Source organism: Lissotriton helveticus, chromosome 10 (genome assembly GCF_964261635.1).
Source record: "Lissotriton helveticus chromosome 10, aLisHel1.1, whole genome shotgun sequence".
NCBI lineage: Eukaryota > Metazoa > Chordata > Amphibia > Caudata > Salamandridae > Lissotriton > Lissotriton helveticus.
Genome location: NC_136071.1, coordinates 229461947 through 229488468, shown reverse-complemented (window position 1 = coordinate 229488468; position 26522 = coordinate 229461947). Strand labels below are relative to the sequence as shown.

Genomic DNA, 26522 nt, shown 5'->3' with positions numbered 1-26522 from the left:
CTCTTTCTATGTGAGCTGCAGAATGCAGCACACATGGAAAGAGGAAAAAACTAGGAGAAATAAAAAACATCTCTCCTCGTTGCACCTCCACTGGCGAGGCATCTGTTTTTAAAGCTCTCCAGGTTTATGTGATTTTCTAAATATGGGGCAGCATCAAAATCTAGGGGTGTTGCTTGGGAACCCCACACAAAGCCCCTCGAACACCTCCTTGATGCAGAGTATTTCAAAGCAGTGACTTGCGCATCTATGTCTTGCAAAGCAATGCAGGGTGACTTTGCACCTCCTCAAAGGTATTGTTGAGAGGCTTGCGCCACTGGAGGGTCAAAAAAAGTGATGCTCCGGCGATGCAAGCCCCTCATTAATAAGCCCCAGAATATTCTGGGCCTTACTTATGAAGGTTTGCCACACTTTTACCCCACCATTGCATCATTTTTTGTGATGCTGTGGCGGCATAAATAATGCGCCATGTTGTTCCATATTTACAAAGTGACACATCTAAGAAGATGTGTCACTTTGTAAAGGCCTGTGTCAGGTATAATGTTTGCAGGGTGGGCATTCCCCCGCAATAAAGGGTCATAGAAGTGAAGGAGTGAATTCTATGAGATTTCACTGCGACACGTCTAGGACGCTACTGTGTTAATATCTTACACCTGTCTCACAGCAGGTGTGAGACTGATGCAGGCCCTTTCACATGGGGCTTGTCCCATGTGAAAGGACACATTGCTGGAGTTGCATCTGTTTTCAGACACATCCCAGCAATGTGTCACTTTTGCCCCTACAGATACGTTAGAAATACTGATGTATCTGTAATTCCTTACAACATGGTGCTCGGTACACTAAATGCTGCACATCCATTGTCACAAGGAGGGTACAGTAAAAACTGTTGCTTTGCTGTTTTGTCACAGCGATGCAACAATTTTCCTAAATGAGGCCCTCTGTACGTTTTTGAGGTCTTTTACCATCAGGTATCTACATAAAAAATAATGGGCAGCGTAAATGAAAAATAAATAAAAAAGTTGTTACTCAGTGGGAAATGCACTGTAGTACATTATGAAACCTCTATTAGTTAATGCACTGCAGTGGTCTGTGTGTAACCAGAGAGCCATATATTTACATCTTGATTGGTGCAGTGGAGAATAGTGACGTGTATTTTTAGTGCTACGAGGTCACAGCCTGTGACAGAAAGCACTGCAAATATGTAAGTCATTATTTTATACTTACATTACACACGGTGTAAGATAGAATTCTGTAAAAGGTGGAAATAATTTTGCGATAAAATGGTGCTTTCAAAGCGTAGACTTTAGTAATACCAGAGTGTGTAATGCAATTTTTATTTCTATAGCTGTCCCTTAAACACCTCTTTAGGGGTACTAAGGGCTGTCTAAATGCAGTTAAAATTAAAAGCAAACACTTGGCACTTGGCACCTTCACCATTCTAGCTGAGGAGGAGCGGAGTCTTCTCTCAGGTAGATACCAAGCAAATTTCCTCTGCATTAGTTCCGGACCAGAACCGTGCAGGGCCTTGAACATTATGCAAAAGGATTTAAACTGGACTCTCTGCTGTGGCAGGAGCCAGTGCAGCTCCAACAGAGCCAAAAAGGTAGAGGAGTGTCTTGACCTCCCCAAGGCTAGTTTGGCTGCTATTGTCTGGATCCTCTGGAGCCTATCTTTTAGGTATCTCGGGGATTCCAGCAGCAAGGCATTGCAATAGTCCAATCTACTTAAGATGGTGCTTTGTACTACCAATGCACGAGCATGTGTTGACAGGAGCGGAAGAATTTTTCGAAGGACTCTAATACTAGCAAAGCAGCTCCCCACGGATTTATTAACCTGTGATTCAAGCGTTAGTTATTATTAAACATGATACCCATATTTCGAACCTTCTCGACAGGCATCAGTGGGCTAGCTGTAGCTAATGGCCGGAAGTTCGAGGGAAGCACCGGCGGCGCCTTCCCTACTGGACAGTAGAGAATCTTGGTTTTATCAGCATTCAATTGTAGTGAGCTCTCCCTCAACCACTGAACTGTATCTCACAGGCAGTGATGAAACACTTCAAGAGATGTAGACTGTTCTTCCTCTAAGGAGATAATGAGTTGAGTGTCATCCGCATAAATTACGATATTAATATTATGCACTCTTATGACAGCAATCAGAGGTCTCATATAGATGTTAAATAAGATTCGTCTGATCTCAGAGCCCTGAGGAACGCCATGCAAGATATTAATAAAGTCAGACTTATAGGAAGGAAGAGCCACTGCCTGTCTCCTATCCGAAAGGAAGAATTGAAGCCAACTCCAGGCCATGCCTGCTATTCCCACCTCTTTAAGTCTCTTCAGGAGAATGGCATGGTTGACCTTGTCGAATACGGCAGACAGGTCAAGCAGGATAAGAAACACCGCTTGACCTCTGTCTGTACACATACGAAGCTCGTCCATCACGGTCACCAGGGCAGTCTCTGTACCGTGGGCAGGATGGAACCCAAATTGCGCATCCTCTAGGATCCTATTAGTTTCCAAGTATTTTGAGAGCGATCTACTAACCAGGCGTTCTACAATTTTTGCTGGGTAAGGCAGCAAGGAAAACAGTCTATAACTTTTAGGGCAGGCTGGTCAAATGTTGCCTTTTTTAGAAGAGGTGTCACCAATGCCTGTTTCCAGCAGGTCAGTACTACTCCACTAAGAAGGGATTGATTGCAAATAAGGCGGAGTGTAGGGAGCAATTCTGCTCCCAACTCCTTCCAAATTTTATGTGGCAAAGGGTCCAGAGGTGATCCCGAGGAGATACCTAAAGCCACTTTACCGAATTCCTCCACCGATGATATCTCGAAATCAGTTAAAGTATTCATGGTCTCAGTCTCTTTTTCTCTTGCTTTTAATATAGTCTCTAGCCATCTAGTGTGGCTCGCTGTCTGTCCTTATGCCTAATTGCCAGCAAGGCTTCCTCTTTTAGTCCGTGGGCAGACTCCCAGCGTGCTCCTGTATCGCGTTAGTTGGAAGGCACATGCGGTAGTGGGGCATTCAATCTTCCTGTTAGTTCACTGGAAGTCAGGCTCCTGGTACGCTTCTTTGTTCCCTTTTGGGGGGGATTCTGCCTTTTTGTTCTGGGGTACGTACTCCCAGTTCACTCTCCTCTACCGTTGCTCAGTAGCCTTATTCAGCTGTGCTGGAAGGCAGTCTCTTTTGGGCATTTCATGACTCTCCATTATTCTGCATCTTGAGACGACGATGACGAGTTTCATGGGATTTGCAGCCAGACAAAATATTACAAATTTCAGACACCTCATTCAGGCCTATTGGCCTGTTTCTCTGTGTCTTTCCCCACAGTGCCATTAGTAACTTTAAAGCGGTAACTGCAAACACAACAATGATGGACAGAATGTGGATCAATGTCACACATTCACCCCAGTCCAAAGATCTGGGCCCAAATCCATCGTTTTTCCACTCCACACCACCCTGGGTTAGACAATGGCGATATGCAAATCAGCGCTGACCCTGTGCCCCATGGGAACAGTCCAGTCCGAACTACAAAAGCCATGTCCTTCCCAGAACGGAAACAAGCATCCGAGGACCGGCCCGGTTTCGAGGTAACACCTCTCTTCAGCCCGGCTAGCTTGATTCCAGTGGTGTGGAGTGCCTGGGACTCACGTCTGAGCATCCCCAGTACACTTAGAGCGGTAACTGCAAACACAACAATGATGGACAGAATGTGGATCAATGTCACACATTCACCCCAGTCCAAAGATCTGGGCCCAAATCCATTGTTTTTCCACTCCACACCACCCTGGGTTAGACAATGGCGATATGCAAATCAGCGCTGACCCTCTGCCCCATGGTCAAATGTTGCCTGGAGTCAAGCTAGCCGGGCTGATGAGAGGTGTTACCTCGAAACCGGGCCGGTCCTCGGATGCTTGATTCCGTTCTGGGAAGGACATGGCTTTTGTAGTTCGGACTGGACTGTTCCCATGGGGCACAGGGTCAGCGCTGATTTGCATATCGCCATTGTCTAACCCAGGGTGGTGTGGAGTGGAAAAACGATGGATTTGGGCCCAGATCTTTGGACTGGGGTGAATGTGTGACATTGATCCACATTCTGTCCATCACTGTTGTGTTTGCAATTACCGCTCTAAGTGTACTGGGGATGCTCAGACGTGAGTCCCAGGCACTCCACACCACTGGAGTCAAGCTAGCCGGGCTGATGAGAGGTGTTACCTCGAAACCGGGCCAGTCCTCGGATGCTTGATTCCGTTCTGGGAAGGACATGGCTTTTGTAGTTCGGACTGGACTGTTCCCATGGGGCACAGGGTCAGCGCTGATTTGCATATCGCCATTGTCTAACCCAGGGTGGTGTGGAGTGGAAAAACGATGGATTTGGGCCCCGATCTTTGGACTGGGGTGAATGTGTGACATTGATCCACATTCTGTCCATCACTGTTGTGTTTGCAATTACCGCTCTAAGTGTACTGGGGATGCTCAGACGTGAGTCCCAGGCACTCCACACCACTGGAGTCAAGCTAGCCGGGCTGATGAGAGGTGTTACCTTGAAACCGGGCCGGTCCTCGGATGCTTGATTCCGTTCTGGGAAGGACATGGCTTTTGTAGTTCGGACTGGACTGTTCCCATGGGGCACAGGGTCAGCGCTGATTTGCATATCGCCATTGTCTAACCCAGGGTGGTGTGGAGTGGAAAAACGATGGATTTGGGCCCAGATCTTTGGACTGGGGTGAATGTGTGACATTGATCCACATTCTGTCCATCACTGTTGTGTTTGCAATTACCGCTCTAAGTGTACTGGGGATGCTCAGACGTGAGCCCCAGGCACTCCACACCACTGGAGTCAAGCTAGCCGGGCTGATGAGAGGTGTTACCTCGAAACCGGGCCGGTCCTCGGATGCTTGATTCCGTTCTGGGAAGGACATGGCTTTTGTAGTTCGGACTGGACTGTTCCCATGGGGCACAGGGTCAGCGCTGATTTGCATATCGCCATTGTCTAACCCAGGGTGGTGTGGAGTGGAAAAACGATGGATTTGGGCCCAGATCTGGGGTGAATGTGTGACATTGATCCACATTCTGTCCATCACTGTTGTGTTTGCAATTACCGCTCTAAGTGTACTGGGGATGCTCAGACGTGAGTCCCAGGCACTCCACACCACTGGAGTCAAGCTAGCCGGGCTGATGAGAGGTGTTACCTTGAAACCGGGCCGGTCCTCGGATGCTTGATTCCGTTCTGGGAAGGACATGGCTTTTGTAGTTCGGACTGGACTGTTCCCATGGGGCACAGGGTCAGCGCTGATTTGCATATCGCCATTGTCTAACCCAGGGTGGTGTGGAGTGGAAAAACGATGGATTTGGGCCCAGATCTTTGGACTGGGGTGAATGTGTGACATTGATCCACATTCTGTCCATCACTGTTGTGTTTGCAATTACCGCTCTAAGTGTACTGGGGATGCTCAGACGTGAGCCCCAGGCACTCCACACCACTGGAGTCAAGCTAGCCGGGCTGATGAGAGGTGTTACCTCGAAACCGGGCCGGTCCTCGGATGCTTGATTCCGTTCTGGGAAGGACATGGCTTTTGTAGTTCGGACTGGACTGTTCCCATGGGGCACAGGGTCAGCGCTGATTTGCATATCGCCATTGTCTAACCCAGGGTGGTGTGGAGTGGAAAAACGATGGATTTGGGCCCAGATCTTTGGACTGGGGTGAATGTGTGACATTGATCCACATTCTGTCCATCACTGTTGTGTTTGCAATTACCGCTCTAAGTGTACTGGGGATGCTCAGACGTGAGTCCCAGGCACTCCACTCCACTGGAGTCAAGCTAGCCGGGCTGATGAGAGGTGTTACCTCGAAACCGGGCCGGTCCTCGGATGCTTGATTCCGTTCTGGGAAGGACATGGCTTTTGTAGTTCGGACTGGACTGTTCCCATGGGGCACAGGGTCAGCGCTGATCTGCATATCGCCATTGTCTAACCCAGGGTGGTGTGGAGTGGAAAAACGATGGATTTGGGCCCAGATCTTTGGACTGGGGTGAATGTGTGACATTGATCCACATTCTGTCCATCACTGTTGTGTTTGCAATTACCGCTCTAAGTGTACTGGGGATGCTCAGACGTGAGTCCCAGGCACTCCACACCACTGGAGTCAAGCTAGCCGGGCTGATGAGAGGTGTTACCTCGAAACCGGGCCGGTCCTCGGATGCTTGATTCCGTTCTGGGAAGGACATGGCTTTTGTAGTTCGGACTGGACTGTTCCCATGGGGCACAGGGTCAGCGCTGATTTGCATATCGCCATTGTCTAACCCAGGGTGGTGTGGAGTGGAAAAACGATGGATTTGGGCCCAGATCTTTGGACTGGGGTGAATGTGTGACATTGATCCACATTCTGTCCATCACTGTTGTGTTTGCAATTACCGCTCTAAGTGTACTGGGGATGCTCAGACGTGAGTCCCAGGCACTCCACACCACTGGAGTCAAGCTAGCCGGGCTGATGAGAGGTGTTACCTCGAAACCGGGCCGGTCCTCGGATGCTTGATTCCGTTCTGGGAAGGACATGGCTTTTGTAGTTCGGACTGGACTGTTCCCATGGGGCACAGGGTCAGCGCTGATTTGCATATCGCCATTGTCTAACCCAGGGTGGTGTGGAGTGGAAAAACGATGGATTTGGGCCCAGATCTTTGGACTGGGGTGAATGTGTGACATTGATCCACATTCTGTCCATCACTGTTGTGTTTGCAATTACCGCTCTAAGTGTACTGGGGATGCTCAGACGTGAGTCCCAGGCACTCCACACCACTGGAGTCAAGCTAGCCGGGCTGATGAGAGGTGTTACCTCGAAACCGGGCCAGTCCTCGGATGCTTGATTCCGTTCTGGGAAGGACATGGCTTTTGTAGTTCGGACTGGACTGTTCCCATGGGGCACAGGGTCAGCGCTGATTTGCATATCGCCATTGTCTAACCCAGGGTGGTGTGGAGTGGAAAAACGATGGATTTGGGCCCAGATCTTTGGACTGGGGTGAATGTGTGACATTGATCCACATTCTGTCCATCACTGTTGTGTTTGCAATTACCGCTCTAAGTGTACTGGGGATGCTCAGACGTGAGTCCCAGGCACTCCACTCCACTGGAGTCAAGCTAGCCGGGCTGATGAGAGGTGTTACCTCGAAACCGGGCCGGTCCTCGGATGCTTGATTCCGTTCTGGGAAGGACATGGCTTTTGTAGTTCGGACTGGACTGTTCCCATGGGGCACAGGGTCAGCGCTGATCTGCATATCGCCATTGTCTAACCCAGGGTGGTGTGGAGTGGAAAAACGATGGATTTGGGCCCAGATCTTTGGACTGGGGTGAATGTGTGACATTGATCCACATTCTGTCCATCACTGTTGTGTTTGCAATTACCGCTCTAAGTGTACTGGGGATGCTCAGACGTGAGTCCCAGGCACTCCACACCACTGGAGTCAAGCTAGCCGGGCTGATGAGAGGTGTTACCTCGAAACCGGGCCGGTCCTCGGATGCTTGATTCCGTTCTGGGAAGGACATGGCTTTTGTAGTTCGGACTGGACTGTTCCCATGGGGCACAGGGTCAGCGCTGATTTGCATATCGCCATTGTCTAACCCAGGGTGGTGTGGAGTGGAAAAACGATGGATTTGGGCCCAGATCTTTGGACTGGGGTGAATGTGTGACATTGATCCACATTCTGTCCATCACTGTTGTGTTTGCAATTACCGCTCTAAGTGTACTGGGGATGCTCAGACGTGAGTCCCAGGCACTCCACACCACTGGAGTCAAGCTAGCCGGGCTGATGAGAGGTGTTACCTCGAAACCGGGCCGGTCCTCGGATGCTTGATTCCGTTCTGGGAAGGACATGGCTTTTGTAGTTCGGACTGGACTGTTCCCATGGGGCACAGGGTCAGCGCTGATTTGCATATCGCCATTGTCTAACCCAGGGTGGTGTGGAGTGGAAAAACGATGGATTTGGGCCCAGATCTTTGGACTGGGGTGAATGTGTGACATTGATCCACATTCTGTCCATCACTGTTGTGTTTGCAATTACCGCTCTAAGTGTACTGGGGATGCTCAGACGTGAGTCCCAGGCACTCCACACCACTGGAGTCAAGCTAGCCGGGCTGATGAGAGGTGTTACCTCGAAACCGGGCCGGTCCTCGGATGCTTGATTCCGTTCTGGGAAGGACATGGCTTTTGTAGTTCGGACTGGACTGTTCCCATGGGGCACAGGGTCAGCGCTGATTTGCATATCGCCATTGTCTAACCCAGGGTGGTGTGGAGTGGAAAAACGATGGATTTGGGCCCAGATCTTTGGACTGGGGTGAATGTGTGACATTGATCCACATTCTGTCCATCACTGTTGTGTTTGCAATTACCGCTCTAAGTGTACTGGGGATGCTCAGACGTGAGTCCCAGGCACTCCACACCACTGGAGTCAAGCTAGCCGGGCTGATGAGAGGTGTTACCTCGAAACCGGGCCGGTCCTCGGATGCTTGATTCCGTTCTGGGAAGGACATGGCTTTTGTAGTTCGGACTGGACTGTTCCCATGGGGCACAGGGTCAGCGCTGATTTGCATATCGCCATTGTCTAACCCAGGGTGGTGTGGAGTGGAAAAACGATGGATTTGGGCCCAGATCTTTGGACTGGGGTGAATGTGTGACATTGATCCACATTCTGTCCATCACTGTTGTGTTTGCAATTACCGCTCTAAGTGTACTGGGGATGCTCAGACGTGAGTCCCAGGCACTCCACACCACTGGAGTCAAGCTAGCCGGGCTGATGAGAGGTGTTACCTCGAAACCGGGCCGATCCTCGGATGCTTGATTCCGTTCTGGGAAGGACATGGCTTTTGTAGTTCGGACTGGACTGTTCCCATGGGGCACAGGGTCAGCGCTGATTTGCATATCGCCATTGTCTAACCCAGGGTGGTGTGGAGTGGAAAAACGATGGATTTGGGCCCAGATCTTTGGACTGGGGTGAATGTGTGACATTGATCCACATTCTGTCCATCACTGTTGTGTTTGCAATTACCGCTCTAAGTGTACTGGGGATGCTCAGACGTGAGTCCCAGGCACTCCACACCACTGGAGTCAAGCTAGCCGGGCTGATGAGAGGTGTTACCTCGAAACCGGGCCGGTCCTCGGATGCTTGATTCCGTTCTGGGAAGGACATGGCTTTTGTAGTTCGGACTGGACTGTTCCCATGGGGCACAGGGTCAGCGCTGATTTGCATATCGCCATTGTCTAACCCAGGGTGGTGTGGAGTGGAAAAACGATGGATTTGGGCCCAGATCTTTGGACTGGGGTGAATGTGTGACATTGATCCACATTCTGTCCATCACTGTTGTGTTTGCAATTACCGCTCTAAGTGTACTGGGGATGCTCAGACGTGAGTCCCAGGCACTCCACACCACTGGAGTCAAGCTAGCCGGGCTGATGAGAGGTGTTACCTCGAAACCGGGCCGGTCCTCGGATGCTTGATTCCGTTCTGGGAAGGACATGGCTTTTGTAGTTCGGACTGGACTGTTCCCATGGGGCACAGGGTCAGCGCTGATTTGCATATCGCCATTGTCTAACCCAGGGTGGTGTGGAGTGGAAAAACGATGGATTTGGGCCCAGATCTTTGGACTGGGGTGAATGTGTGACATTGATCCACATTCTGTCCATCACTGTTGTGTTTGCAATTACCGCTCTAAGTGTACTGGGGATGCTCAGACGTGAGTCCCAGGCACTCCATACCACTGGAGTCAAGCTAGCCGGGCTGATGAGAGGTGTTACCTCGAAACCGGGCCGGTCCTCGGATGCTTGATTCCGTTCTGGGAAGGACATGGCTTTTGTAGTTCGGACTGGACTGTTCCCATGGGGCACAGGGTCAGCGCTGATTTGCATATCGCCATTGTCTAACCCAGGATGGTGTGGAGTGGAAAAACGATGGATTTGGGCCCAGATCTTTGGACTGGGGTGAATGTGTGACATTGATCCACATTCTGTCCATCACTGTTGTGTTTGCAATTACCGCTCTAAGTGTACTGGGGATGCTCAGACGTGAGTCCCAGGCACTCCACACCACTGGAGTCAAGCTAGCCGGGCTGATGAGAGGTGTTACCTCGAAACCGGGCCGGTCCTCGGATGCTTGATTCCGTTCTGGGAAGGACATGGCTTTTGTAGTTCGGACTGGACTGTTCCCATGGGGCACAGGGTCAGCGCTGATTTGCATATCGCCATTGTCTAACCCAGGGTGGTGTGGAGTGGAAAAACGATGGATTTGGGCCCAGATCTTTGGACTGGGGTGAATGTGTGACATTGATCCACATTCTGTCCATCACTGTTGTGTTTGCAATTACCGCTCTAAGTGTACTGGGGATGCTCAGACGTGAGTCCCAGGCACTCCACACCACTGGAGTCAAGCTAGCCGGGCTGATGAGAGGTGTTACCTCGAAACCGGGCCGGTCCTCGGATGCTTGATTCCGTTCTGGGAAGGACATGGCTTTTGTAGTTCGGACTGGACTGTTCCCATGGGGCACAGGGTCAGCGCTGATTTGCATATCGCCATTGTCTAACCCAGGGTGGTGTGGAGTGGAAAAACGATGGATTTGGGCCCAGATCTTTGGACTGGGGTGAATGTGTGACATTGATCCACATTCTGTCCATCACTGTTGTGTTTGCAATTACCGCTCTAAGTGTACTGGGGATGCTCAGACGTGAGTCCCAGGCACTCCACACCACTGGAGTCAAGCTAGCCGGGCTGATGAGAGGTGTTACCTCGAAACCGGGCCGGTCCTCGGATGCTTTATTCCGTTCTGGGAAGGACATGGCTTTTGTAGTTCGGACTGGACTGTTCCCATGGGGCACAGGGTCAGCGCTGATTTGCATATCGCCATTGTCTAACCCAGGGTGGTGTGGAGTGGAAAAACGATGGATTTGGGCCCAGATCTTTGGACTGGGGTGAATGTGTGACATTGATCCACATTCTGTCCATCACTGTTGTGTTTGCAATTACCGCTCTAAGTGTACTGGGGATGCTCAGACGTGAGTCCCAGGCACTCCACACCACTGGAGTCAAGCTAGCCGGGCTGATGAGAGGTGTTACCTCGAAACCGGGCCGGTCCTCGGATGCTTGATTCCGTTCTGGGAAGGACATGGCTTTTGTAGTTCGGACTGGACTGTTCCCATGGGGCACACGGTCAGCGCTGATTTGCATATCGCCATTGTCTAACCCAGGGTGGTGTGGAGTGGAAAAACGATGGATTTGGGCCCAGATCTTTGGACTGGGGTGAATGTGTGACATTGATCCACATTCTGTCCATCACTGTTGTGTTTGCAATTACCGCTCTAAGTGTACTGGGGATGCTCAGACGTGAGTCCCAGGCACTCCACACCACTGGAGTCAAGCTAGCCGGGCTGATGAGAGGTGTTACCTCGAAACCGGGCCGGTCCTCGGATGCTTGATTCCGTTCTGGGAAGGACATGGCTTTTGTAGTTCGGACTGGACTGTTCCCATGGGGCACAGGGTCAGCGCTGATTTGCATATCGCCATTGTCTAACCCAGGGTGGTGTGGAGTGGAAAAACGATGGATTTGGGCCCAGATCTTTGGACTGGGGTGAATGTGTGACATTGATCCACATTCTGTCCATCACTGTTGTGTTTGCAATTACCGCTCTAAGTGTACTGGGGATGCTCAGACGTGAGTCCCAGGCACTCCACACCACTGGAGTCAAGCTAGCCGGGCTGATGAGAGGTGTTACCTCGAAACCGGGCCGGTCCTCGGATGCTTGATTCCGTTCTGGGAAGGACATGGCTTTTGTAGTTCGGACTGGACTGTTCCCATGGGGCACAGGGTCAGCGCTGATTTGCATATCGCCATTGTCTAACCCAGGATGGTGTGGAGTGGAAAAACGATGGATTTGGGCCCAGATCTTTGGACTGGGGTGAATGTGTGACATTGATCCACATTCTGTCCATCACTGTTGTGTTTGCAATTACCGCTCTAAGTGTACTGGGGATGCTCAGACGTGAGTCCCAGGCACTCCTCACCACTGGAGTCAAGCTAGCCGGGCTGATGAGAGGTGTTACCTCGAAACCGGGCCGGTCCTCGGATGCTTGATTCCGTTCTGGGAAGGACATGGCTTTTGTAGTTTGGACTGGACTGTTCCCATGGGGCACAGGGTCAGCGCTGATTTGCATATCGCCATTGTCTAACCCAGGGTGGTGTGGAGTGGAAAAACGATGGATTTGGGCCCAGATCTTTGGACTGGGGTGAATGTGTGACATTGATCCACATTCTGTCCATCACTGTTGTGTTTGCAATTACCGCTCTAAGTGTACTGGGGATGCTCAGACGTGAGTCCCAGGCACTCCACACCACTGGAGTCAAGCTAGCCGGGCTGATGAGAGGTGTTACCTCGAAACCGGGCCGGTCCTCGGATGCTTGATTCCGTTCTGGGAAGGACATGGCTTTTGTAGTTCGGACTGGACTGTTCCCATGGGGCACAGGGTCAGCGCTGATTTGCATATCGCCATTGTCTAACCCAGGGTGGTGTGGAGTGGAAAAACGATGGATTTGGGCCCAGATCTTTGGACTGGGGTGAATGTGTGACATTGATCCACATTCTGTCCATCACTGTTGTGTTTGCAATTACCACTCTAAGTGTACTGGGGATGCTCAGACGTGAGTCCCAGGCACTCCACACCACTGGAGTCAAGCTAGCCGGGCTGATGAGAGGTGTTACCTCGAAACCGGGCCGGTCCTCGGATGCTTGATTCCGTTCTGGGAAGGACATGGCTTTTGTAGTTCGGACTGGACTGTTCCCATGGGGCACAGGGTCAGCGCTGATTTGCATATCGCCATTGTCTAACCCAGGATGGTGTGGAGTGGAAAAACGATGGATTTGGGCCCAGATCTTTGGACTGGGGTGAATGTGTGACATTGATCCACATTCTGTCCATCACTGTTGTGTGTGCAATTACCGCTCTAAGTGTACTGGGGATGCTCAGACGTGAGTCCCAGGCACTCCACACCACTGGAGTCAAACTAGCCGGGCTGATGAGAGGTGTTACCTCGAAACCGGGCCGGTCCTCGGATGCTTGATTCCAATCTGGGAAGGACATGGCTTTTGTAGTTCGGACTGGACTGTTCCCATGGGGCACAGGGTCAGCGCTGATTTGCATATCGCCATTGTCTAACCCAGGGTGGTGTGGAGTGGAAAAACGATGGATTTGGGCCCAGATCTTTGGACTGGGGTGAATGTGTGACATTGATCCACATTCTGTCCATCACTGTTGTGTTTGCAATTACCGCTCTAAGTGTACTGGGGATGCTCAGACGTGAGTCCCAGGCACTCCACACCACTGGAGTCAAGCTAGCCGGGCTGATGAGAGGTGTTACCTCGAAACCGGGCCGGTCCTCGGATGCTTGATTCCGTTCTGGGAAGGACATGGCTTTTGTAGTTCGGACTGGACTGTTCCCATGGGGCACAGGGTCAGCGCTGATTTGCATATCGCCATTGTCTAACCCAGGGTGGTGTGGAGTGGAAAAACGATGGATTTGGGCCCAGATCTTTGGACTGGGGTGAATGTGTGACATTGATCCACATTCTGTCCATCACTGTTGTGTTTGCAATTACCGCTCTAAGTGTACTGGGGATGCTCAGACGTGAGTCCCAGGCACTCCACACCACTGGAGTCAAGCTAGCCGGGCTGATGAGAGGTGTTACCTCGAAACCGGGCCGGTCCTCGGATGCTTGATTCCGTTCTGGGAAGGACATGGCTTTTGTAGTTCGGACTGGACTGTTCCCATGGGGCACAGGGTCAGTGCTGATTTGCATATCGCCATTGTCTAACCCAGGGTGGTGTGGAGTGGAAAAACGATGGATTTGGGCCCAGATCTTTGGACTGGGGTGAATGTGTGACATTGATCCACATTCTGTCCATCACTGTTGTGTTTGCAATTACCGCTCTAAGTGTACTGGGGATGCTCAGACGTGAGTCCCAGGCACTCCACACCACTGGAGTCAAGCTAGCCGGGCTGATGAGAGGTGTTACCTCGAAACCGGGCCGGTCCTCGGATGCTTGATTCCGTTCTGGGAAGGACATGGCTTTTGTAGTTCGGACTGGACTGTTCCCATGGGGCACAGGGTCAGCGCTGATTTGCATATCGCCATTGTCTAACCCAGGGTGGTGTGGAGTGGAAAAACGATGGATTTGGGCCCAGATCTTTGGACTGGGGTGAATGTGTGACATTGATCCACATTCTGTCCATCACTGTTGTGTTTGCAATTACCGCTCTAAGTGTACTGGGGATGCTCAGACGTGAGTCCCAGGCACTCCACACCACTGGAGTCAAGCTAGCCGGGCTGATGAGAGGTGTTACCTCGAAACCGGGCCGGTCCTCGGATGCTTGATTCCGTTCTGGGAAGGACATGGCTTTTGTAGTTCGGACTGGACTGTTCCCATGGGGCACAGGGTCAGCGCTGATTTGCATATCGCCATTGTCTAACCCAGGATGGTGTGGAGTGGAAAAACGATGGATTTGGGCCCAGATCTTTGGACTGGGGTGAATGTGTGACATTGATCCACATTCTGTCCATCACTGTTGTGTTTGCAATTACCGCTCTAAGTGTACTGGGGATGCTCAGACGTGAGTCCCAGGCACTCCTCACCACTGGAGTCAAGCTAGCCGGGCTGATGAGAGGTGTTACCTCGAAACCGGGCCGGTCCTCGGATGCTTGATTCCGTTCTGGGAAGGACATGGCTTTTGTAGTTTGGACTGGACTGTTCCCATGGGGCACAGGGTCAGCGCTGATTTGCATATCGCCATTGTCTAACCCAGGGTGGTGTGGAGTGGAAAAACGATGGATTTGGGCCCAGATCTTTGGACTGGGGTGAATGTGTGACATTGATCCACATTCTGTCCATCACTGTTGTGTTTGCAATTACCGCTCTAAGTGTACTGGGGATGCTCAGACGTGAGTCCCAGGCACTCCACACCACTGGAGTCAAGCTAGCCGGGCTGATGAGAGGTGTTACCTCGAAACCGGGCCGGTCCTCGGATGCTTGATTCCGTTCTGGGAAGGACATGGCTTTTGCAGTTCGGACTGGACTGTTCCCATGGGGCACAGGGTCAGCGCTGATTTGCATATCGCCATTGTCTAACCCAGGGTGGTGTGGAGTGGAAAAACGATGGATTTGGGCCCAGATCTTTGGACTGGGGTGAATGTGTGACATTGATCCACATTCTGTCCATCACTGTTGTGTTTGCAATTACCACTCTAAGTGTACTGGGGATGCTCAGACGTGAGTCCCAGGCACTCCACACCACTGGAGTCAAGCTAGCCGGGCTGATGAGAGGTGTTACCTCGAAACCGGGCCGGTCCTCGGATGCTTGATTCCGTTCTGGGAAGGACATGGCTTTTGTAGTTCGGACTGGACTGTTCCCATGGGGCACAGGGTCAGCGCTGATTTGCATATCGCCATTGTCTAACCCAGGATGGTGTGGAGTGGAAAAACGATGGATTTGGGCCCAGATCTTTGGACTGGGGTGAATGTGTGACATTGATCCACATTCTGTCCATCACTGTTGTGTGTGCAATTACCGCTCTAAGTGTACTGGGGATGCTCAGACGTGAGTCCCAGGCACTCCACACCACTGGAGTCAAACTAGCCGGGCTGATGAGAGGTGTTACCTCGAAACCGGGCCGGTCCTCGGATGCTTGATTCCAATCTGGGAAGGACATGGCTTTTGTAGTTCGGACTGGACTGTTCCCATGGGGCACAGGGTCAGCGCTGATTTGCATATCGCCATTGTCTAACCCAGGGTGGTGTGGAGTGGAAAAACGATGGATTTGGGCCCAGATCTTTGGACTGGGGTGAATGTGTGACATTGATCCACATTCTGTCCATCACTGTTGTGTTTGCAATTACCGCTCTAAGTGTACTGGGGATGCTCAGACGTGAGTCCCAGGCACTCCACACCACTGGAGTCAAGCTAGCCGGGCTGATGAGAGGTGTTACCTCGAAACCGGGCCGGTCCTCGGATGCTTGATTCCGTTCTGGGAAGGACATGGCTTTTGTAGTTCGGACTGGACTGTTCCCATGGGGCACAGGGTCAGCGCTGATTTGCATATCGCCATTGTCTAACCCAGGGTGGTGTGGAGTGGAAAAACGATGGATTTGGGCCCAGATCTTTGGACTGGGGTGAATGTGTGACATTGATCCACATTCTGTCCATCACTGTTGTGTTTGCAATTACCGCTCTAAGTGTACTGGGGATGCTCAGACGTGAGTCCCAGGCACTCCACACCACTGGAGTCAAGCTAGCCGGGCTGATGAGAGGTGTTACCTCGAAACCGGGCCGGTCCTCGGATGCTTGATTCCGTTCTGGGAAGGACATGGCTTTTGTAGTTCGGACTGGACTGTTCCCATGGGGCACAGGGTCAGCGCTGATTTGCATATCGCCATTGTCTAACCCAGGGTGGTGTGGAGTGGAAAAACGATGGATTTGGGCCCAGATCTTTGGACTGGGGTGAATGTGTGACATTGATCCACATTCTGTCCATCACTGTTGTGTTTGCAATTACCGCTCTAAGTGTACTGGGGATGCTCAGACGTGAGTCCCAGGCACTCCACACCACTGGAGTCAAGCTAGCCGGGCTGATGAGAGGTGTTACCTCGAAACCGGGCCGGTCCTCGGATGCTTGATTCCGTTCTGGGAAGGACATGGCTTTTGTAGTTCGGACTGGACTGTTCCCATGGGGCACAGGGTCAGCGCTGATTTGCATATCGCCATTGTCTAACCCAGGGTGGTGTGGAGTGGAAAAACGATGGATTTGGGCCCAGATCTTTGGACTGGGGTGAATGTGTGACATTGATCCACATTCTGTCCATCACTGTTGTGTTTGCAATTACCGCTCTAAGTGTACTGGGGATGCTCAGACGTGAGTCCCAGGCACTCCACACCACTGGAGTCAAGCTAGCCGGGCTGATGAGAGGTGTTACCTCGAAACCGGGCCGGTCCTCGGATGCTTGATTCCGTTCTGGGAAGGACATGGCTTTTGTAGTTCGGACTGGACTGTTCCCATGGGGCACAGGGTCAGCGCTGATTTGCATATCGCCATTGTCTAACCCAGGATGGTGTGGAGTGGAAAAACGATGGATTTGGGCCCAGATCTTTGGACTGGGGTGAATGTGTGACATTGATCCACATTCTGTCCATCACTGTTGTGTTTGCAATTACCGCTCTAAGTGTACTGGGGATGCTCAGACGTGAGTCCCAGGCACTCCTCACCACTGGAGTCAAGCTAGCCGGGCTGATGAGAGGTGTTACCTCGAAACCGGGCCGGTCCTCGGATGCTTGATTCCGTTCTGGGAAGGACATGGCTTTTGTAGTTTGGACTGGACTGTTCCCATGGGGCACAGGGTCAGCGCTGATTTGCATATCGCCATTGTCTAACCCAGGGTGGTGTGGAGTGGAAAAACGATGGATTTGGGCCCAGATCTTTGGACTGGGGTGAATGTGTGACATTGATCCACATTCTGTCCATCACTGTTGTGTTTGCAATTACCGCTCTAAGTGTACTGGGGATGCTCAGACGTGAGTCCCAGGCACTCCACACCACTGGAGTCAAGCTAGCCGGGCTGATGAGAGGTGTTACCTCGAAACCGGGCCGGTCCTCGGATGCTTGATTCCGTTCTGGGAAGGACATGGCTTTTGTAGTTCGGACTGGACTGTTCCCATGGGGCACAGGGTCAGCGCTGATTTGCATATCGCCATTGTCTAACCCAGGGTGGTGTGGAGTGGAAAAACGATGGATTTGGGCCCAGATCTTTGGACTGGGGTGAATGTGTGACATTGATCCACATTCTGTCCATCACTGTTGTGTTTGCAATTACCGCTCTAAGTGTACTGGGGATGCTCAGACGTGAGTCCCAGGCACTCCACACCACTGGAGTCAAGCTAGCCGGGCTGATGAGAGGTGTTACCTCGAAACCGGGCCGGTCCTCGGATGCTTGATTCCGTTCTGGGAAGGACATGGCTTTTGTAGTTCGGACTGGACTGTTCCCATGGGGCACAGGGTCAGCGCTGATTTGCATATCGCCATTGTCTAACCCAGGATGGTGTGGAGTGGAAAAACGATGGATTTGGGCCCAGATCTTTGGACTGGGGTGAATGTGTGACATTGATCCACATTCTGTCCATCACTGTTGTGTGTGCAATTACCGCTCTAAGTGTACTGGGGATGCTCAGACGTGAGTCCCAGGCACTCCACACCACTGGAGTCAAACTAGCCGGGCTGATGAGAGGTGTTACCTCGAAACCGGGCCGGTCCTCGGATGCTTGATTCCAATCTGGGAAGGACATGGCTTTTGTAGTTCGGACTGGACTGTTCCCATGGGGCACAGGGTCAGCGCTGATTTGCATATCGCCATTGTCTAACCCAGGGTGGTGTGGAGTGGAAAAACGATGGATTTGGGCCCAGATCTTTGGACTGGGGTGAATGTGTGACATTGATCCACATTCTGTCCATCACTGTTGTGTTTGCAATTACCGCTCTAAGTGTACTGGGGATGCTCAGACGTGAGTCCCAGGCACTCCACACCACTGGAGTCAAGCTAGCCGGGCTGATGAGAGGTGTTACCTCGAAACCGGGCCGGTCCTCGGATGCTTGATTCCGTTCTGGGAAGGACATGGCTTTTGTAGTTCGGACTGGACTGTTCCCATGGGGCACAGGGTCAGCGCTGATTTGCATATCGCCATTGTCTAACCCAGGGAGGTGTGGAGTGGAAAAACGATGGATTTGGGCCCAGATCTTTGGACTGGGGTGAATGTGTGACATTGATCCACATTCTGTCCATCACTGTTGTGTTTGCAATTACCGCTCTAAGTGTACTGGGGATGCTCAGACGTGAGTCCCAGGCACTCCACACCACTGGAGTCAAGCTAGCCGGGCTGATGAGAGGTGTTACCTCGAAACCGGGCCGGTCCTCGGATGCTTGATTCCGTTCTGGGAAGGACATGGCTTTTGTAGTTCGGACTGGACTGTTCCCATGGGGCACAGGGTCAGCGCTGATTTGCATATCGCCATTGTCTAACCCAGGGTGGTGTGGAGTGGAAAAACGATGGATTTGGGCCCAGATCTTTGGACTGGGGTGAATGTGTGACATTGATCCACATTCTGTCCATCACTGTTGTGTTTGCAATTAGTAACTTTAAAGCATTTGTGTAGTGGTGTCACACATCCTGGTGTTGGCCCTAGTGCAGACCTTGATGGAAGTGGGTCCTTTTTGGGGGATCAAGGCACGTTGGCTTGGATAGGTGGGTTGGGGGTGGCTGGTCCTGCATTGATTCTGGGCTGCTATACATGGCTGGCGTTTTTGAGGACCTTGAGGAAGTGGGGGGAAGGGCTGCAGATGAATTTCCCAACCCATATGAACTGCTTATTTCTTCGGCTAGGAGGAGGGAAGTCTTCGGTTTTTTCAGAGCATAGTATGTGTTGGACACTTTTGAATGTTGCTTTTTCCACGTGAGTGGTTTTAATTTCATGGGGCACCAAAAAGACACTTTTCTATGTGAATGTCTCTGTGATATTGTGATGAGCAATTTGCTTCATGATTGATGTTTATAATTTATGTAATCGTTCTTTTCGATTTAAAGTAATTGTACTTTTTGTCCAGTAAGTGTTGTCAATTCATGTATAGTGTACATGTTTCGCTTGGTGCTTTGATATGTGAGCTAATCAATGAAAATAGATTTTGAAGTAACAGATTAACAAAAAAAAGAAATAAGCCAGAACTACTCCCAAGCATTCTTTACACTTTCACATTTTCATTTCATTCAGAGAGCAGCTGATAACGATCTATATCACCATTCCAGGAGGGCTGTCTTTTTTCCTAAAGGAAAGCACACGTTTTGAATTGCAGGGACAAGTGAAGCTTGTGAATACGCAACCCCCTTGCCAGGACTCCAGGGCCCCCTCGGGGGTCACGCCCCACAGATTGAAGACCTCTGCCCTCGATGCACAGGAGTACAACTGGTATGAGGAACTGGCGGATGGCAGTAGTTTGGACACCTCATCATATGCTGGGCTGGTCTCTTCCGCTACCGTAGCTAAGGAGGAGGGTGGCTCTTTTGCAATAGTGGTGAGGAGGGTGGCTGAGGTCCTGGGTCTTCAGTTGCTTTTGGTGGCAGTCAGGACAAACCTCATCAAAGAGGTGCTTCAGCCAAGAGTTGCTCCCTCTGAACCCTTTCTCCTATTAATTGAAGCCTTACCGATGTCCTGCTTGGGACCTGGTCTAAGTCCTAAAGAGAACAATTGCCCTCCACAATCACCCACTCCTTGGGACCCCAATTTCCTAACCCATCATCCCACCCTGGAGAGCTTGACGGTCCAAGTCTCCACTTCTCATATAAACCCCGGCGAGTTTCCTACCACTCCAACGGACAGGGCATCCGCAAGGCTGGATACCTTTGGTAAGATCATGTTCTCTTACCTCAAGCTTGCACTGTGGTCAGTGAACACGCATGCCTTTTAGGCCAATACACCCACACTGTGTAGTGGAGAAAGAGGAGATGTTCAAGATGCTCATCATAGCTCAGTTCCTGTCTACCCTGGACCCAGGAGGCTGGATGTTAGATTTGGACTTGCAAGTTACATATTTCCAAATTCCCCTCCTTCCTGCGTTACCTGTGGTTCGTGGTAGACCAAGAGCACTTTCAGTTCACCTTGCTCTCTTTTGGCTTTACCAGCACCCCTTGGGTGTTCACCAAGGTGAGGCGGTGGTTGCAGCACACCTGCAGAGGTTGGGGGTTCCAATTTTATCCTACTTCAACAACTGACTGTTAAAGGCGGGCTCACCTCAGGTAGTTGTCTCACACTTCCAGACTGCAGTGAACCTCCTGCATTTGCAGGGGTCCTCTATCAACGTGCTGAAGTCACACATGACTCCCTCTCAGACACTCCCTTTCATTGGAGCTGTTCTGGTAACAGTGCAGTTTTCAGGCTTATCATCCCAAGCAGTGAATCCAGAATATTCAAGCTATGGTACAAATGCTTCAGCCTCTATTCTGAATTTCAGTGAGACCGACTATGAGGCTGTTGGGCCTCATGGCCTTCTGCATCCTGATGGTGACACATGCCCATTGGTATATGAGGGCTTTGCAGTGGGACCGGAAGTTCCAGCGGGTGCAGCATCAGCAGAATCTCTCCAACAGGGTCCAGATCTAAGAGGGAACTGCAAAAGACCTGCAGTGGTGGCTGACCAGCCACTATTGGGTCAGCAGTAGACACATTTTCCTTCCAGAGCCAGAGCTGACTCTAGAGACAGATGCGTCACTCCTGGGGTGGCCTCCTGGGAGAGGAAGAGATCAGAGGACTCTTGTCTGTGGCTGAATCCAGACTCTTCATCAACCTGTGGGAGCTTTGAGCAATCTGATTTGGATTGAAAGCCTTCCTTCCTTTGATCGGGAGAATGCTGGTTCAGGTGTTCATGGACAACACCACCACCATGTGGTACAAAGAGGGCAAAGTGAGTTCCTGGACCCTTTGTCAAGGGGCCTGGGTCTCTGGACATGACTAGAATGTCAAGGCATTTCCCAGGTGGTTTAACACCTAGCTGGCTCCCTGAATTCCAGGATAGACGGACTCAGGTGTCAATACCTTACTGGATAACGAATAGCGTTTCCAACCGGAGGTGATGCAAGTTCTCTTTCAAGAGTGGGGAAAGCCTTAATTTATCTGTTCGTCACTGCTGAGAATGCACAAAAGTCAGCAGTTCTGTGACTGACAGCAGTTTTGTGTGAGTTTCCAAGGCAGCTGTCGCTCAGAGACACTTTTTATCTCAAGTAGAGCTCGGGCCTCCTGTACATCTTTTCTCTGATACCGCTCCTGCCCGGAATTCTCAAGAAAATCGTAAACATCCAGGCTCATATCATACTTGTGGCTCTGGATAGGGTGAGGAGAGTCTGCTATCCCGAGCTTCTGAGCAAGAGCAATGGTCCTCCGATCAGGCTGGCCTTTCAGGAGGATCTTATGTCGCAACAGGAGAGAGTTCTGCATCCGAACCTGCCAACCCTCCGCCTTCATGTGTGGAGATTGAGCTGCAACAATTGACATCTTTTGACCTCCCCCCCCCAAGTATGTTATGTTTGCTGGCAGCAAAGGCACCTTCCACCAACATGGTATACGCCTGATGTTAGGACAACTTTATGACATGGTGTGCATCCAGAAATACTGATCCCTTTTCTGCACCCTGATCCCCAAATGAACTTTTTGTTCTTACTTTGGCCCAGCAGGGCTCTGCTCTGGGCACGGTCAAAGGATATTTGTCTGCCATTTTGGTATTCTTGTGGTTGCTGGACCAACCTTCTTTGTTGCGGTCACCCATTGTGACTCGTTCCTGGAATGTCTACAGCATACATTTCCCCTGAGACCACTCATCATGCCCTAGTGGGATATTAAGCTGGTCCTCACCTTTCTCATGTGTCTACGCTTTGAGCCCCAAAACAACTGCCCACTGCACTTACTATCAAGACAAATTGTTTAGTGGTAATAACGTTTTCCAGGAGGGTCACAGTGCCCTCTGTGCACCCACCTTACACTACCCTTTACCCAGACAAGCTGTTCTTAGGATCCATGCCTCTTTCCATCTGTAGGTTTTGACATCTTTCACATAGGCCAAACTATCACCTTCCCTCCTTTCTTTGCTCTGCCTCACCATTCTAAAGAAGAGGAAAGACTCCACTGTATGGACCCAAAAAGAGCATTGTTGTTTTACCTTGATCGCACACAAGCTGGACGATCAACCCTTGCTAGGGTATGCTGGGGCCAAGAAAGTGAAGGTAGTGTAGAAATGGAAAATCTCATGATGTATAGTGTTCTGCATTAAGATCTGCTATGCATTTTCAAAAAGCAACCCCCTGAGGGTTTGTACGCTCATTTCACCAGAACCAAGGCTGCGACCACTGCGTTAGCTTGTGGAGTCCGTGTTGTGGGAGTTACACTCGTTCTAAAGTCATTACTGTCTGAATGTTCAGGTCTTTCATAATGGGCAGTTTACCCATTCAGTCCTGCAGGAAATTTTGATTTAATCCATTTTGCAGACCTACCTCCAGGTGGTATAACTTGGGTATTTATTCTAAGGTGAAGAATCTGTAGCTAGAAGTCTCTATCAGATGAGCAAGTTACTTATCTCCGGTAACGCCTTATCTGGTAGATACGTTTTCTAGTTGCAGATTCCTTATTGATCCTCTCCACTCTGCGAAGTGATTCAGTAGGGTCACCCGTCTGAGGGCCTCAGCAATACACACCAGTATGCCAGCATTCTTTGTGGCTCGGTGCTTTTGGCATGAAAGCTTCAAAAAGAAACTGTCATTGCACTAGTGTGGTGCCTATCTAGACACCTCCCATGTCATTGCCGGTGCTGAAGACGACAAGCCGAATGACGCCACATGCCAGGTATTGCTTGAAAGTTTCCAGATCCGGCTGACACTCGAAGGTAAAGAATCTACAGTTAGATAGAGTCTCTACCAGATGAGGCATTACCAAAGTAAGTAACTTGTTGATCTGAGGTTTACTGCACCTACAAGACAAATCTCTTTTGTATTGCATGAAAATATGAAATAAATTCTGAATGGAGCTGATTGAAAGTCTGGGTCTTGGAGATAGTGTAAGTGTGCTTTATTTTGAAATAGCCTTTCACTATTTGTTTGACAGGCCCGACAGATGACGGTACAAGCAATGGCCCTCCAGCAGCACATGACAAGTCCATCCCAGCCCCCCAGCCCAGTTCGCTCACCACAGAATGTATCGGGCTCAGTGCGGGCATCTCCTGGTGCTGGCCCAAGACCACGATCTGGAGCTCCTCAACAGGTGTGTCAAAGATTATGTTGTACACCCTTGTTTCATTATAACAGGACACTGCTTTTAAATACTTAGCAAAGTCAGTTGCATCATAACTTCGAAGACTTTTTGCTGAAAGGCAGTTTTCCTGCTGGCAAAATGCCAACAGACTGTGCATCACTAAATTTTCTAGTAGTGGTAAACCTTAGACTAAATGCGCCTTTACACGCTATGCTTTCTTCCTATGGAATGGCGTACCGCCTGAAGAAAACCACATGCATTGTAACTTTTTTATTTCGCATTGCTGTTTAAAACATTTGAACATAAGAACGTCCCTAAGACCCTCAATGGGAAAAAAAGGACTGGCAGCTGATTGAAGAGCCCACTAGTGCCATCTACTCCAAATATAACATCATATCACACAGTTATACAAGAAGGATTATTTCACCAAAATGAATGATATTTAAAACATTTTCATTTAATAATTTATAAAAACACACATTTTATGCATATAACTGCCATTACAATAGAACATTAAAAACTGTGTAAACCACAGTGCCAATTTTAAAACAAAAATTCACTTGAAAGAAACAAAATGTCGACGCAGCGTTTCGGTATGTTGTGATAACACCTTCTTCAGGACAGTTCTCTCATTCGAATTATATGCCACTTCTTTAATTTGGGGCTTTCTTCTTTGGTAAGCCTGATGTGCTATTAAGGCCGGACAATCTGTCTTGTATAACTGTGTGATATGATGTTATATTTGGAGTAGATGGCACTAGTGGGCTCTTCAATCAGCTGCCAGTCCTTTTTTTCCCATTGAGGGTCTTAGGGACGTTCTTATTTTCTAATTTGTTCCTCCTTGTCCCCCATTGGATTTGTAAGGAGACCTCCTTTTGTTTTTACATAAAACATTTGAAACACATCACACTGTGGTGGGGTATTTTAAGGTGGACACTAACCTAGCAGAAAAGTAATGCCTTTAGTACAAATCTAAGCATATCATGTTCAATAATGTTTAGGTATTTTACTGGAGTAGGAAATCTTTTCTGGCCTTGAGAAGAAGCCTATCTTACAATATTCGCACTGTCTTAACCTGGGTGCAAAGTAAAACATAGATGAGGGCCGTTATTCAAAGGATATTATTTACAAGTTGGGTTTAATTTTAGTGACAAACTCACCATGTGATATTCTTTTCTGGTTAAAGAATTAATTTACTTGTGGATTTTATGACAACCTAGTTGGCAGGTATCTTCACATTGTCCTTGGTCATGGTGTTAGGTTCAGAATTAGTTTGATGAAAAGCATGCTCTCCTCAAAATATATTGAAGTTTCTCTCCCACCCCTCCCCCAAGAATGAAAAAACTAAATAAATACATCAAAAATGTGAGGGAAGATGGGAAGGTTAAGGCTTGTACTGGGTGCTGTTTGAATCAAAGAACTTCGATGTAAAACAGGGATCAGATCTGCATGCCTGGCTTTTTCAGCTGCCATAGCAGCTCATCAGACAATTGCATTAGGATGCCCTTTCTCTCTTTTGCTAAAACATTTCAATATCGTATCTATTTTTATTTGTTTGGTTTTTGTGACTGATGCTTGTTAGAGAAGAGCTGTGAACGGTTTGCCAAGCAGACACGGATCATCCAACCGACCAGGGATGTCGCCTGTGTTTCCTCGGGAAAGACCTGCAGGTCCTGGTAAGTTCTGCCCCTGGCTCCTGAGCCTTGCATTACCTAATGCTGCATTCGTTGGTGAGTTGTTGTTATGATCAGGAGAGAGAAATGTTAGCTTTGAAATATAGGATACAACACAGGATTGCTGCTCATATGTTTGATAGAGGCTTTTGAACAGCAAGCTAATGCATTTGATGACAGTTTGATGAAAGTTAAAGGTCTTGGTACCCTAAATCACTCATACATTTGGACCAAGCCAACATTAAGAGTTTCAATTAACTAATTATTCAAATCATCAGATGATGTTTTGATACCTTGCTTGCAGCGCACTCAGTTTACAAGCACCCTAGATCTGCAATAACAGCCCTGCCAAATACAACACATCGTGGGTTAGACAAGCTCATTTTAGTGCTTGTGTCTGCATTTCCGCAATAAAATGCATTCATCACGCATTATAGCACCTCTGGGACCACACCACGATGAGCTGTGCTAACGCCAGAGCTCAGCCGCATTAATAAACTTGCCAAGCAGCAGGTGAGTGTATTAAAATTGGCTTGCTCTGATGCCTGCCTATGACAAATTAATTGTATCACTGTGTCACAAGTGATCACACTGGCCTTGGTCAGTGTTTACAGTCATAGCGGGCCATCTTAGGCTTCAAATCGACCCGAAGCCTGATCTCTGAATGTAATGAGGAAGCTGGAGTACATGGTCTCTGTTGTAGCAGAGGGAAACATGAATTAACAACTCACTTTGCTACCAGATAGAGTGAAAGTCAGTATCTTGACTTGTTGTTTTCCAGAATGTCATGTAGCACCCTTGGTGACCACACGCATGATATAATTTGCAGAATAGGCTGTTACACGGGTGGCAACTTTGTTTTTAGGTCTCGCCTGACAGCGTGCATACGCCCATGCTGAGTGGGATATTTTATACAGTAAAGGGCTTGGAGCCCGCCTATTACTTACCTTTTAGAGGCTTCATTTTCACTCTTCTTGGCTGCTTCCTAATTGGCCA

At 49.7% G+C, this 26522-nt stretch overlaps 1 protein-coding gene across 1 annotated transcript in view; it reads left to right on the top strand.

Moving 5' to 3' along the window:
* MYO15A (myosin XVA) overlaps positions 1-26522 on the top strand; it is a 1426381-nt gene that overhangs the window by 731413 nt on the left and 668446 nt on the right. The window contains exons 36-37 of the mRNA XM_078662701.1: positions 23707-23862; positions 25436-25529. Coding sequence (XP_078518827.1) covers positions 23707-23862; positions 25436-25529 — 250 coding nt within the window. The remainder of the gene's footprint in view (positions 1-23706; positions 23863-25435; positions 25530-26522) is intronic.